Raw genomic sequence first — 14658 nt, forward strand, 5'->3', positions numbered from 1 at the left:
GGTTTACAGCTGAGTGTACAGAAAGAAATTCGGTCGTTGGCTCGATATCCAAGGGACTGGCCAAAATACTTCGAGTCTCGCAAATATCGAGCCAAGCAGGAATGCTTACAAAGAGTAAAGAAATTGGTTATTAACATCAAGTTTGTGCCAACGAGGAAGTCGAGCCAAGCCAACGGATTTCGACGTCATACCGTTGATTTCAATTTAATAAGGAACAAGAAAATATTTCTGGGGGATAGCTCCTTACGTAAATAGGCATATATATCGGTAATTCGTGCGTTCGTGCATGCGTGCGCGCGCGCGTGCGGGTGTGTGTGTGTGTGTGTGTGTGTGTGCGTGTGTGTGTGTGTGTGCGTGCGTGCGTGCGTGCGTGTGTGTGTTAAACTGACAATCGCTACAGTATAGAATATATCGTAGTTAAATGTTTTGGACTAAGATTTGATTTTCTTGTTGTTGTTTTAATCTACCTCATAACAAACGACAAATTCTTTTGTTTTCCTCAAAGACATCCGTGTCGTCAGTATCAATCATAAAAAACCCGGAGTTTGGCGTATCTTGTTTGCTTTTTTATGTTGAAAAATAACATAGTATTATTCTAAATACAAGCTATTCCTAAAACACCATAAAAGAACCTAATGTCAATATATTGGTATTCTGGCTCATGTGAGAGATAATCGTATGAATAAAAGAAACTGGATTTATTTTTTTGAACAAGCTCATGTCCTTTATAACAGGATCAAACTTGGCTTTTTTGTTTTTAATTTGGTATAAACGGTGTTGTTTACTCTTATTTAAAGACTTTTGAGACTTACTAAAAACAATTTTGAAATTGTAGTCTATGCTTTGGTTTAAACAGTATGTCTTGTAACAAGTTCTATATATATAACATTACATAATTATAAAAGTAAAGGATTGTGGATTGGATAAGCTTAAATGGAACCTTGTCCTTGTTACATGTATGAACAATCGTATGAATTGATGAAATCCAGTGAAAAGCGTTTATATACTGTATAAAATGAAACATGAATAATATATATATTTAAAACGGTTATCATAGTCAAAATCTTGCTAGAAACATAATAATTACAAAATATTCTACATGACAGAGAAGAAGTATGGAATGATACTAAATACTATTTTAAGTGTAAATAAAGTTACCATATAGATTAACAAACCATCTAAGAATCATTTTATTTGTTTGAGCACATCAAAGCTATACAGTATTATGCTATGGTATCGTATCGATGTATTGAGTTATTTTTATCGACATTTGATTTTGAAGTTACGTGAATGGGCAATTTATGATCGGTGGTGATATGTTAAAATAGAAAGCGAGATAGAAAATTAAGAGAAGAAAAAGTAGAGTGAAAGTATCTATGCTTTGTTTGATTACACCAAGTTATTTGGCTTATTAAACTGTATGGTGCTTAAATATGTAAGGCTTAATGTATGTCGAGAAATTTGGGACTGGTGTTTACATTATTTAATAGGACAACACATTGGCCTGCTCATTTCCGGCACAACCGGCAGAGCAAATGACAAACGCCGAATGTGTAACTTCTATGCATTAACTGTGCTTGTGACGGTTTGATTCTAAGTCTTACCGACCGAAACGTTTTGTCATATTGTCGTTGAATAGCTCTAGACAATTCATGAAACGCGTTACAATTCTTAATTTGATTTATATTTTATTCTTTAATTGGTGCGTTTTCAATGTGTGTCAGCATACTTCACAGCATTCAGTAGAATTACACCGAAACTATCGTTGTTGAACGATAAACGAATGACAAAAAAACGTTTCACTATGTTGCCAATAAAAAAAAACTCTTGTTCATACGGACAATTTGTTAAAATGTAACACATTACAACAATATACATATATTTTTTTTAAATTTAATTTGTATATTGTGTGTTTTAATGCATATCAGTATACTTTACCGCAGTCAGAAGAATCACGTCAAAACAGTCGCTGTTGAATGGCAATGGAGGTGCCTTAATGGTTTTCAAACATTGTACGCGTCCTATAATAGAAGGAACATAAATATATGGACTATTAGAGCCTATCTATTGTCAGTATCTTTGCTTTTTGAAAGTGTTAATGCATGCGCAGAAAATCTTACTACCGCGAATTCCGAAGAACTACTTTTTTCATGTCCGTTTTTAGAGCATTTTTGTGTCAATGCTCAGATAACTGTGGATTAAAATTATGGAAGTTCTGGAAGAAAACATTTAAAGTTTTACCTAAACATATCAAGAAATGATTGCCGACCGCCAGTGTCCCTTAACCTAATTGATAGCTCTGCATGGTTTGTTATCATTAACTGTCGTGACCCTGAAGCACAATTATTATGTATGGTGGAATGTTGATAGTACTTTGAAACAAATATGATTGTATGAATGTTAAACTAGTTCTTTATTGGACCTTTTACTACTTCCAGGTTGTATCAATTGCACTTCTTATGTTTCAGATATTATGAGTTGCCTGCTACACAAGGTAATTTTCATTTATGTGAAGAAAAGTTTCGTTCTGGTGTATTCTCGGCATAGAACACGTGCCCTGAAAGCTATGTCAGATAGTTTTGCATATTTTTGGCCAAACAATGTAGTTTGAATTTTAAACCTGTTTAACATGCAACGATTGTAAATCATATATATTTTATGGCGTCTCGTGTGGTAATAGCCGAACTATATATATATATATATATGTTCCAACATCATACGGATTTATTTACATATATATATAGTATCTTATATATATATATATGTTTCCTCGTCGAATGTAGGCCCTAGCGCTCTTGGCCCTATGCCAACACACATTTCGCTTTTTAAATTAATACATACAATGTTGTTTTCCTCCTCATTCCCATTGTTTGAATAAAATTCACAACAAGCACATGCTTGCCCGCAGATAGTCTTTCAGTGCATTCGCACTTTGATTAGCATTGTATCATATCAAGTAGTATTAACAATTATCCCAAAATAAATGATTTAATTAAAAATAAAACATTCAGTAAAAATAAATTGATATAATATGCAGTACGTAAAGTTCCATAACTGTTACCTTGTTGAATTTCATTGGCCAATTTACGCTTTGCCGCGTTCAGCATATCAGGTGAGGCATCAATCAGCGACATTCTACCGACTCCGAGGTCCAGCATCTTCTTAGCGTACTGACAAGTGCCGCAGCCAATGTCAAGGATGTGTAGATCCTATGTGAAATATACTAATCACCATAAGTAACAAAAGTGTTAATGTTTTCTATCACTACTATTTCTTTAGCTCTTATAATACCCCAACCGACGCATTCTTCTGTTCTGCTACTGCTGCTGCTGCTGCTACTGCTGCTGCTGCTGCTGCTTATTTATCACGGATAGTATTAATTCTTTTTGGTCAAGATCACTTGTGCCATAGTTCGTAGTGATGCACACGATATCTGTGCATCAGGCCGCATACAAGGTCTAACTGACGTAATGTATCCCTACGCTGTATTTTGATTGGATATTCGTAAGCGAATTTGAACATGGTCGAGGAGTTCCGAATGCGAATTTGAATAATCAAAGTAGTACCAGGACTGCTAACAATGTACTAGAACGTGAGAAATCGTTCTCCTAACCAGGCATTCGGAAACTAACAACAGCCTTTTTTGCTGTTTGATTATGCCAAAATAACAACATAGAAATCACAACAAGCTTAGCAAAATGCGTGACATATTCAAGAGTTGTCTTTTGTCTAATGTGAATTTTATAGGTGTTCAATTGAAGTTATATATCAATAAGGCCGCCCATGGAATGATTACCATCGTCATACGGATTATGTGAAAAACTACAGAAACAAGTCAGTAGCCAACCGTTAAAACATAAGCCCCATTTTATGTCACAGGGTAAACGCCAAAGATAATAGAACACAAAAAAAAATCACCTAAAAGAAACGTAAAGTAAAATAAAGTAAAATGTAACTTTACTGGGGGTTTAAACCAGTATGTATGAGGTCAAATGTGTTAATATGTGCATAGCACATAGATTATGAAAGTGATGGATGTTTACTGGCGCCTTGAAAAGTCTTCGGAAACATTTTAAGTGTAAGTACATATTTACTTCATACATTTTACACAGATATTGGAATAAACCATTAGTTAAACGGTCTTGACAGCTAAAATTAGATTCTATCTGTTAAAAACTGTAAGGCGTTCTGGCCGTCTGAGTGAGTTTTAATGTTACATGTAGTAAAGTAATGCAGTTTTAACCTGGCGATAGTCATTTTAAAATGCTGTACAGACTTTTTTCATGATGTTTAGCCTGGCTAAAACATGGCTAAATATCATTTAAAAAAGCCTGGAGGGCATTTTAGAATGACTAACCAGGCGATGTCAAACCAGAAATCATCTTGGCTTGTGATTGGATCATCGGCTTGTGTATTCAGATTAAGGGTACCAGGGTGCGCAGTTGACAAATTAACTCCAACCCAACAGTGATTACCCCTACTTTGACAAGTGATCCCTTACTAAGGGCAATCCGACTTAAAGGCAGAAGTTATGAATCAAATCAAATCAGATTTTATTTTCAGTCGGTATGGCATAACGGAGAAACACTACCTGTGGATAGATATTGACCGACTACAGTATTTTAAAGTTATACTTGGAAACCATATAAAACAATGAATTGAAAAAGATAACCTGTACCAACCTGGTAAATTAGCTCATTAATAATCATAATGGAATCATCTTTTTCGGTTCATGAAGACATAAGTTAAAACTTTAACAGAATTTATAAAATAGAAATTTGGAAACAACTTGGAAAGAAGGTTCAATTTTGAACACTCAAAGTGAGCTGGGAGTCGGACGTTATTGGTCCCTGTGCCAGATGTTGGGTATACAAAACATTATTTTTTATGAAACTGAAGTATACAACCACATATGTTTAGAAAAAAATCTTTGTTTACTTCTCTTCTTCATGATAAATAATATGTTTTATACAATTTTAATGAATTATCATTATTAATCTAATAACCATATTGTTTCTTTGCAATGTATTTATATCCAAATTAACTGAAATGCAACACTGTTCTCACAAGCAAAATGTAGGTTAATAATTTTAAGATCATATTTACAGGGTCAGATTTTCTCTACAAGAATAGCATAGACTGTGCGAGGTTTCATCAAAATATAAAAGTGAAAGTTATTTGTAAAGATGATACTTAATGAGGTTTTCAGAAAGCTTTCGAAATTGCAGACACTTTTCAAAAGCAGTTTGAAACCTTATTAAAACACATCTTGGTCAAAGACAATAACGATGAAAACATTTGATAAGGCACAGCCATTACAAGCAGCGTTAATTCAATTAACAACAATTGAAGCCAATGCTGTAATTCGACAAAGAACTCAATTGTATAAATGAAGTGACATGTAATCTGTAAATAAATTTATTATTGATTATAAATGTGTTGTGGCCGAAGTATACAACTTGCAATAAGCAAGCAATATACAACTATTCACCTGATACAAGTAGCTATCCATGTCTAAAGTTAGGAAAGCATATAGGTTTAACACTGGAATATGCACAAACAGACAAATGCTTACAACATACTGGTATCTACTAATCCAGAAATGCTCATCTTCACGTTCTCTCAATGCGGAATATGACACAAGGAAAACTATAGGGAGTGCGTGTACCATCAGGATGATACATTTCATGAGCAATGGTGGAAACACTAATATGCATGTCAACAAATTAGATGAAACTGAATTAAGAAAATAAATGTTATCGTGAAATAAAAACATTTCTGGATAAATATACACCGTTATGTTGTTTGCATGTGTTGTTTTGGGTATGCAGAACTTAACGTTCAAAACATGCTTCTTCCGGTTCAAGAAAAGCTTCTTTCCTCACTTTCGACATGTTTAGCTACTAGAATCAGGTTCACAATTGTATATATTGATTTGTGATTGGAATTATGAACAATGATTTCGATCGTGTACAACACGATTATTTGCAATAGTAACATTTTATTTTGATGTTTCGTGGCTGATTCTGGTATAAATAATAGAATATTAGCAGCGTAATTAAGTAGTAACTGTAGTATTTAAGTTACACTGTTAGTAGATAATAGAATACGGATATACACCTCGTGCTAACTTACAACGCCACCTAGCGTTCATTTCATTTAACTAAGGAAATTAATTTACTTCTAATTCGTAAACTCAAACTAAGTAAATTACATTTCTGTTTTATAAAATGCTTTCCTCACAAGAACAAATGAGTAAATGAACAAGGGGACCATGATGGCACCAAATCGCTCACCTGAATGAAAAGTTAAAACCTTTGTGGGTTTTTTATGAGAATGGATGAGTTAATTGGTTAACTAAGGTCGAATACTGCCATATGTGGTTATGGTCATCTAAGCATATCATTGATGAAAAAGTAGTTCAAAATGTCACATTGTAACTCATTAATATTTGTTTACAAGACTGCACTCATTGTCGAAATGTCATTTCTGTCGCTTCGAAAATAAGAAAGTAGGTCAACAGGTCACAGTCAATGTCATCTATGCACACCAATGATATTAGTTTTTAAAACTGTATAAATGGTCCAAATTTCATTGCAGCATTGGTTTATGACCATCATATGATCCTATATAAGAAATATCAAAGGGTCCGTGTATATACTGTCTGTTCGTTTTCAATATGTATTACAATATATTTGATAAAAATACTCACCTCAGAAATAAATCTGTGTTAACTACACGTTGAATTCTTGAAAGGCATCTGTAAATATCCCCCTTATGTCTTTTAGTAGGCGTAAACATATATGGTGACGTCATCAAGTTCATGTGAAACAGGAAATTGCAGCGCCACTCGCTTTTCGTTTTTCGTTTTGTGCTTTGTAAAACAAAACACGAAACACGGTATTAATAAATCAATTTCTTGTCTTAAAGTTCGTGAGTAAAAATGAAATCATAAAAAAGAAAAGCCTATCAATTTTGGTTTTCTATTCAGTCATTAGAACAATGAAAACTGATTTGAATGTTCCTTTTTCTTTTTTTTACTTTTAATCATTAAAAATGAATAACTAAAAACGGTATATAAAGGATAGCTTGTTTTTCGTTTTTCATTTTCGGAAAAACACAAAACGGTATAAATAAATAGTTTCCTTGTTTTGTATTCCGTGGTAATAATTAAAAAACGGAAAAGGAAAAAAACTATCAATTTAGGTTTTCTCTTCAACCATTAGAAAAAGGATATGTATGTTTCTTTTTCGTTTTTTACTTTCAATTGTAAAAAAAGAAAAAAGAAAAGACGGTATATACACGGACGCAAAAGTCTGTGCCATGTGGTTGAGAAAAGAATATTTTAAAAGATTTCCCTATATAAGTAGCCAATTTGTCCATATGGGTATAATTGGAACAAACGTGGTAAAAGACTACTTTTTGATGCTAAATACAAAATATTCACGGATCTGGGGCAAGCGATTTCAGACATAATATGTTTAATGTCTTTCTTATGTTAGTCTATAGGAAAGTTGTGGCAACAGGCGTGGCAAGTTTTGACCTCAGGGGCACGATTTTAACAAACTTATTAGCGGATTACTATAAATCTCTACATACAAAATACCATTCAAAAACGTATGTCAAAAATTACAGAAACAAGCTCAGTAGCCAAAAGTTTAAATTTAAACAAAGAACACAAAAACAAAAATAAACACAAACAAGAAACATGGAATAACAGCACAAAACTCCACAAACAGCACAGTGCATATATACTATATAAAAAAATAGGTAGTTTATCAAAGATTGTTAGGTAACGCCTTGGAACGGTCAGTAAAATGTAAATTTACTGGGGGTTTAAACCAGTTTGTGTGCACAACCTCACTCTTATCCAAACAATCCCGAATGAAGCCAAAACGTAACTGGTAAATCTTATCAACGTATGCATTAACTTGAGAAAACATAAACCCCGTTTAATGGCACAGGGTAAACTCCAAAGACATAGAACACAAAAAAACAATCACAAACCAGAAACATGAATACAGCACAGAACTTCACAAACAACTTCGTACATAAATACTGTTTTTTGTAAACATAGGGGTGTTTATCAAGGATTGTTAGGTACCGCCTTGGAACGGTCAGTAAATGTAACTTAATAAAACATGAACTTTTCAAATATTTTAATTGTTGGCCTTCCAACCCATTTTGCATTGTGTAAGACCGTTAAGTAGTGAATGTTTCTATTGATTTACTTTGTAAACAATGAAGCTTTGCTTAAGGAATGTTTTATTTTCTATTAATAACTACTTTCGAAGAAAATGTTATGGTTTAACATTTATGCCATGAAATTTCCTATAAATACAATCTACAATTTTTTGGATATGTTCCAATTGGCATTCACAAGAATAACAGTTATATCAACAACAATAATGTGTGTTACATTATGGTCGCAAAAATCACATAATTATAAACACTGTTCATACAATGGAATTATTGTTCTATAATGCTCGTTTCGTGTAAAGAAAAAGATCATAAGCCTATTTATCCGATAGCTAGACTTATTGTTTTCGAAGCGCCTTAATTAAAAACTGATGTCTACATTTATAGAAGTATTTTTGGAAAAAAATGTCAATTTAGAATGAAAGCAAATATGGAAAAACCAGGGGGAATAAAATACAAAAACATGTTTACTTACAAGACAATATTAATTGAAAGCCAGTTAGGATTAAAATCCCTTAAGGTTCTTTTTTTATGTAATCAATTATGAAATACATCGGAAGAACATATCCATGTGGCTAGTTATAACTTGTAATTGAAATTGATTTCATAAAAATATTCACTCAAAAAGAAAATTACCAAATAAATTTAAACAAAAATATTCTACCACCAGCGGGGAATGAACTCGGATGCTCGCGGTCTGCATGTGGGGGCCGTAATCACTATACCACGGTGATAGCATTATTGGATTATGAAACATTAACATACTCATGTTTTAAATTCAACATTAAAGCGACAGTTTTAGACATTTAAATGTTTATGTTTATATTCTGAAGAAAGTTAACAAAAATTCATTTCAGTCGATTGTTTGGATTTATATCAGTAAGTGATACTTTTCAGAAGGCATATTGTAACTTGTTATAACTTTGTTCGTAAATATCAACATATACATTATACAGTTATCAAAATAGAGAATGTGTCTTTCAGAGGAAATTACTTTGCAACAATTGGTCCAAAATTTATAATTATTTTGAATATTTTGCAGTGCACAATTTAACAATGTCATGTCCCCAGTTCATAAAAATAATCCTAAATTTCCGAATTAGACTTTTGACAACATTTGTTGAAAGGGCTATAAAGGGAGATAATTTCACAAAGAAATACATGTGTGCTTCCCTGGTCCGTTCATTTCATATTGTCGCATAATGCGACTAAAATGTTGAGTATAAATGGTTAAAGCAACAGAGTCTCTTATAAAGTATAAAGATTAATTTATTTCATTAATGGTCACATTAGTGGCGATGCTAATTAACAGCTAATGGGTAATAAAATACTAATAAACGCATATCTTCTCATATAAATTGTCAACAGCATATTAGTTTAGTAGGCAAGAGGGGTCCCGTGCCCCCGAAGAAAACCATTTTGTTTGATGCATAAAATGAATAAATGATGTCTGAAGTTAATTTTTTTGATGTTCCCAGAAAAAAATAATTTCCAAATATGCTTTAAATTCAAAATGGCCGCCAAGATGGCCGCCATAAAATGAAAATAACTTATTTTTAAAAAGATGCGCCTCATTTAATACAAGTAAAATATATATAACTTAAATGCTTATTTTATAGCGGAATGTAAGTGTTTCAATATTTTATTTGTCAAAATAGACATGTTCTGTTAGAAAAATAAAAAAATATGTAAATAATGTGAAAAAATACTGATTTTGACCTCTTTTTTTTCATTACACCTGTAATCATAATTTATTATTTTTAGTTCTTCTTGAAATTAGTATAAAATTATGATTATTTTTCAGTATTTAAGTATTTTCTCTGAAATTGAATACATTTTAGTAAAAAAATTGACCAACTTTTAACAAAAAAACAGAACCAAAGTGGGTGGGGTAAATTGACCCTTTTAAGAATATTTCATTAAAAATATCCAGATATCTCATTTTAATGTTTGAAGACAAAACTAAATAGATATAATTGTAATACAATCAAGGAACAGTTTATGAGGGCTTGAATGTGATTTATATTCACCATTTAAGTGTCAGAATATACATGGTATACATATAATATGAATACGATTTGAAGATACATTGTAAGGTGAACAAAAGCTATAAAATGGCGTGTTTTTTATTGCTCTGATTACTAACCTTTTATTGTTATCTTTTTTCAAAATTAAATGAAAGGAGTTTTTCTTAACAAAAAGTGAACTATACTCTAAAATGAAACAAATGAAATGAATAATAAATGCAACATTTAATCATTTAACACTAGAGACAATATGGGTGGGGTAAGTTGACCCCAAAGAATTTTTCTTCTCCAAAGATTTGTATATCAAAGATGCAAAAAACAAACCAAACCAATAATTACATGTGGTCTTGTCAATGAAGCTGTTATGTTTCTGAAAAGGCTGTTATACTATGTATGTATATGTTTATACAGTTATGTCATATATATAATGTAGAAGATCTATATAGAAAATGAGACAAACAATAAGCCGAAACCAACAGTATATTCTCTACACTTATTCTATTTTGCTAAAAGACAGTTTGTAATTTTACTCCATTCAGAATTTACACACCTACAAAATCATCTCCAATATGTTTTTTTGCACTTTTTACTGGCATTGTGTTTTTAGTAGAAATTATTCTTAAACAAAAACATATCTTAACATATTTCCTTTTTTCTAATATGTTCTCACAGTTACATATATGATGCAAACATTTAATTTGATCCAACAGTAATTATTCATATTAGTTAAAATGTAAATAAGTTACATAAAACAACAAATCAGTATCCTCTAAATCAACTTTGTATCAACTTAAAATGTCAGGATAAATGATAAATACAGTATTCATTTCATCGCGACATTAAATAATGTACACAGTCTGTATTACCATGAACAAGGTTGAATGAATACAATGAGTCAATGCAAATGTAACATTTTCTTTTCTCACATTTTTATAAACTTCAAATCTCAGTCATGTTTATAAGTAATTGTTGTAGTCATTTACTAATTTACAGCACATCATCTTCATCATCACAATCATCAACAAATTCAATGATATCGTCTATTTCTTCAATATCTTCATCATCTGTGTCTGCATGATTCGCAACAGCCATAACTATGTCCACTAGAGATGGTGGTAGAATGGGACCAGAAGACCACACTGGCTCCAAAATTCCGTAACCGTTAACTTCCCATCCTTGATCTTGAAATGGTTCTGGAGATGCAACTTTCGCTTGGTCGGCCCTCTTGAACAATCCAACTCGATAATTAACCCTCTGAATGTGTGGCAACAAATTCGACTTGCAAGGTGGAAGCTTGGACAGATCAACATTAGTCTTTGTACTAAGCTGCTCCTCATCACCAGACATCTTCTTTAGCATTTTGTGCCGAACAACGTCTAGAGACTGTATCAAACCCATACATAAGACAGGTAAAGGCTTCAAGCATTGCAATCATTGAAGTGTGTAAAGACCAGTCATCACCAAGTTTCCTGAAATGAACATGATTTTGCAGAGTTTTAATTGTTTTAATGAGTATGTACAGTATATTTTAAAGAGTTTTAGTTAAAAAATAACATAACAAATCACTTGTTATCCCTCTTACATACATAGCATTTAATGTTATGAAGCTATTCAGCAGTCATATAAACTAAAAGTTAATTCTCAAACATGGTATGACTTCCTGAAGACTTCTTGGTATTTTGGATTAGCCAAAAGTTTCTTTAAAGGTCCTATTTCCTTTTCCCTTAAAGCTGCTAGTGACATCATCCCGGGTAAAGACGTACAAGCCAAGACACATTGTGCAGAACTCTCTACCTTTTGTGTCAGCGAGTTCAGATACATTGATCAACTCGCGATTCTTTCCGGTCCCCAGGTCTATGTAGATGTCCAAATCTATGGACGGTGCATGATGCAGCAAAATTAAGTCTGTGTCTGGTGTTCGAACCACTGCTGATTTGTAGCCTTGTGTTGCCGCATACTTCAAGTAGATCACCACCCGGGTATCAGTTTCTTCTTGGTTGGAAGATAACTCTGGAATCTCATCACAGTTGACCTGAAATGAAATATTATTATTACTACTATAATTATAATTTATACTGTTATTGTTTTTAATAATAATTATAATCATCATCATAGTCATTATTTTTATTATTATTATTACTATATTATTATTATTATTATTATTATTATTATTATTATTATTATTATTATTATTATTATTATTATTATTTATGAAGTCACCCGTCCATATGCGGAACTCGACCGGTATGCTTGACCATTAACTACAAGCACTGCTAGTGAACATTTCTGAAGACGAGATGCTGCTTCTTTTTTCCCCCATAACTTTAGCAATAATTTGCATAACTGAACTTTGTTTTCATCATTGGTAAGTAAAAGTTTAAAGTCAGTTGGTTTTCTAGTAGCAGGGCCACCTACAATGTATTTCTGTGACACACCACGTCGTGACCGTTCTTGGGCCTTAATAGACATAGTGTTGTATGAATCTGTTGAAAAAACGAAATGGCGCTTTGCTACCATCTGGTCAAGTATTTGAAAGCCTATAGCACCAAATGTAGGTCCCAAATTTGTCAATGATTGAAACAGGGCATTCCCGTCCTGAATGTAAAGAGCATCAATTGGGTACGTTTTATCTGGAGCTACGTCTTCCAACAACATCGGGATGATTGCGGCTTTGTTGGTCTTCATAAAAAAAACATCTGGTGTTCCTAGGCTATGTGGAACTGGTGTAAGTGGATACTTCATTACCTCTTCAAGCTGAATTGGTTCACGTAGCTGTTGTGACTTAACAAGCAGTGTGAATGCAATATTACTCTGTTCTTGGTACTGGACAATCTAAAATATAAACGATTATTATGCTTGACGTTTCTGTTTTACTAGTATATAACACTAAATGGTTCATCGTATATTTCTTTAGTTGTAAAAAATAGTACTATATTTGTTTTGATATTTGCTTTTTTTTCTTCATAGTCAGTAAGTCATGTTCCATATAATGAGCTATCATGACTATAATCATTTATAATATATTATATATTTACAAAAGCTCGTAAAAAAGTTTACCTTTCCCTGTGATGCTGTGAGTTTAACTGTCTTGTTTGATGATTCCATTGTTTTTAGTTTCATCCTTTTTATTGGTTCAAAGAAAGATTCTTTCGAGCCACCATATACAAATCGTTCTGTAATGAACGCAGCTTTGGCATTCCTGCCAATCTTGTCAGCTCCAAGAACATCCTTTTCAACTTCTGACGATCCCTGGGCCCCAGAAGCTAGACTATAAAGGTGGTCTTTGTCAGGAAGAGCAAACGGGTTACTGAAACTAGTAATTGCCGTTATGGTGCGTTGTACTGCCTCCTCAGACTTCTTTACCTCAGCTCTTTCTAGCTCACGGTGTTTACCAGCTTTTGGACAGTCAGGATCATCAACTAGGCCGCACATATCAAGGAGACCCTCAAAGAATTGGGCTCGAGTTGAAGTTGTCTGGCACCATCGTTGATAAGCCCCAAACATTGAATATAGGCCAGTGAATCCTCCTGTAATATATAAAGGGCATTGTACGATTTCTTGAATGCATGTATATTCATGTATACATTCATATTCGGGTAAAAAATAACACAATAAACTTGTGTCCAATAAAAGTACTTTGCAAACTTCATGAACGTTTCCTCCATTGTTTTATCGACTTCTCGCCCCAGCAATCATAGAACGCGCTATTAGAGTGATCTTGTATTCATAGACTATATACCAAACTGGTTGCTTCTCGGACAAATGGTGCACTAAGATAAATAGACAGAAATATCAAAACAAAACAAAAACCTGAAAGATTCATGATAATTGCTTGTTTTTATGTCCGATGACTACGTGATGCAGAAAATTGTGAGAAAAAAAATCACCAATGTTGAATATTGATTGTATTATAAGGCTGCATTTGGCATACATTTATGAAAACAGCATTATCCCATTGATTATATGTTGCTAAATTATAACTGATTTGCTGTGAATGTCGTTTGAACATGTGGTGACTAATATCTTCATTCTTCTAAAATACGCGATTCATAGCTGCATCTCCTGTCTCAGATTGCTTGACCGCTTGAAACACGCCGTAGCTTCTTGGCACATTAGGTTCTGCAAAGAAGAACGCAATGTTTATAGAAACAGAATAAAACTATCATATTCTATTGTTAAAGTATGAATAACGCCTTTAATTATCATTTGAAGTATTTTCAAGTCTATAAGTAGCCAGTAGCTTCCTCGACATCCGTGTTTGATAGTCCTAAAATAAGTTAATCAATATTATATTGATTAATGTTTACCAAGTGGTCACAGGTTTGATTCTCGGCCAGAGAACGTTGCCTTTTACATGAAAACCAGTGGTATTTTATTTTTTGAAAGACAACTGTCAGCCACTACAAATACAGATCTAATAAAAAAGACGCTC

At 32.9% G+C, this 14658-nt stretch overlaps 1 protein-coding gene across 2 annotated transcripts; it reads right to left on the reverse strand.

Annotated features, from left to right (window-relative positions):
• Positions 1-11199: 11199 nt before the first annotated feature.
• On the reverse strand, positions 11200-14358 carry LOC128239473 (uncharacterized). 2 transcript variants are annotated; one of them, XM_052956139.1, is made up of 4 exons: positions 13284-14358; positions 12972-13058; positions 12021-12258; positions 11200-11695 (listed from the first exon to the last, which is right to left on the reverse strand). In XM_052956139.1, the coding sequence occupies exons 1-4, from the start codon at positions 13728-13730 to the stop codon at positions 11658-11660; spliced, it is 810 nt and encodes a 269-aa protein (XP_052812099.1). In that variant the 5' UTR covers positions 13731-14358; the 3' UTR covers positions 11200-11657. The 2 variants fall into 2 exon arrangements, with proteins under 2 accessions (XP_052812099.1, XP_052812091.1); XM_052956131.1 differs by having other exon boundaries at positions 12447-13058.
• Between the last annotated feature and the right edge of the window lie 300 nt (positions 14359-14658).

This window comes from Mya arenaria, chromosome 1, assembly GCF_026914265.1.
Source record: "Mya arenaria isolate MELC-2E11 chromosome 1, ASM2691426v1".
In the NCBI taxonomy this organism is placed as follows: domain Eukaryota; kingdom Metazoa; phylum Mollusca; class Bivalvia; order Myida; family Myidae; genus Mya; species Mya arenaria.

Coding starts and splice junctions, on each gene's coding strand:
- LOC128239473 (XM_052956131.1), bottom strand. CDS start 13,730: ATGTTTGGGGCTTATCAACGATGGTGCCAGACAACTTCAACTCGAGCC. Junction 13,059..13,283: donor TCACAGCATCACAGGGAAAG/GTAAACTTTTTT, acceptor TTTATATTTTAG/ATTGTCCAGTACCAAGAACA. Junction 11,696..12,020: donor TGAACTCGCTGACACAAAAG/GTAGAGAGTTCT, acceptor TGTTCATTTCAG/GAAACTTGGTGATGACTGGT.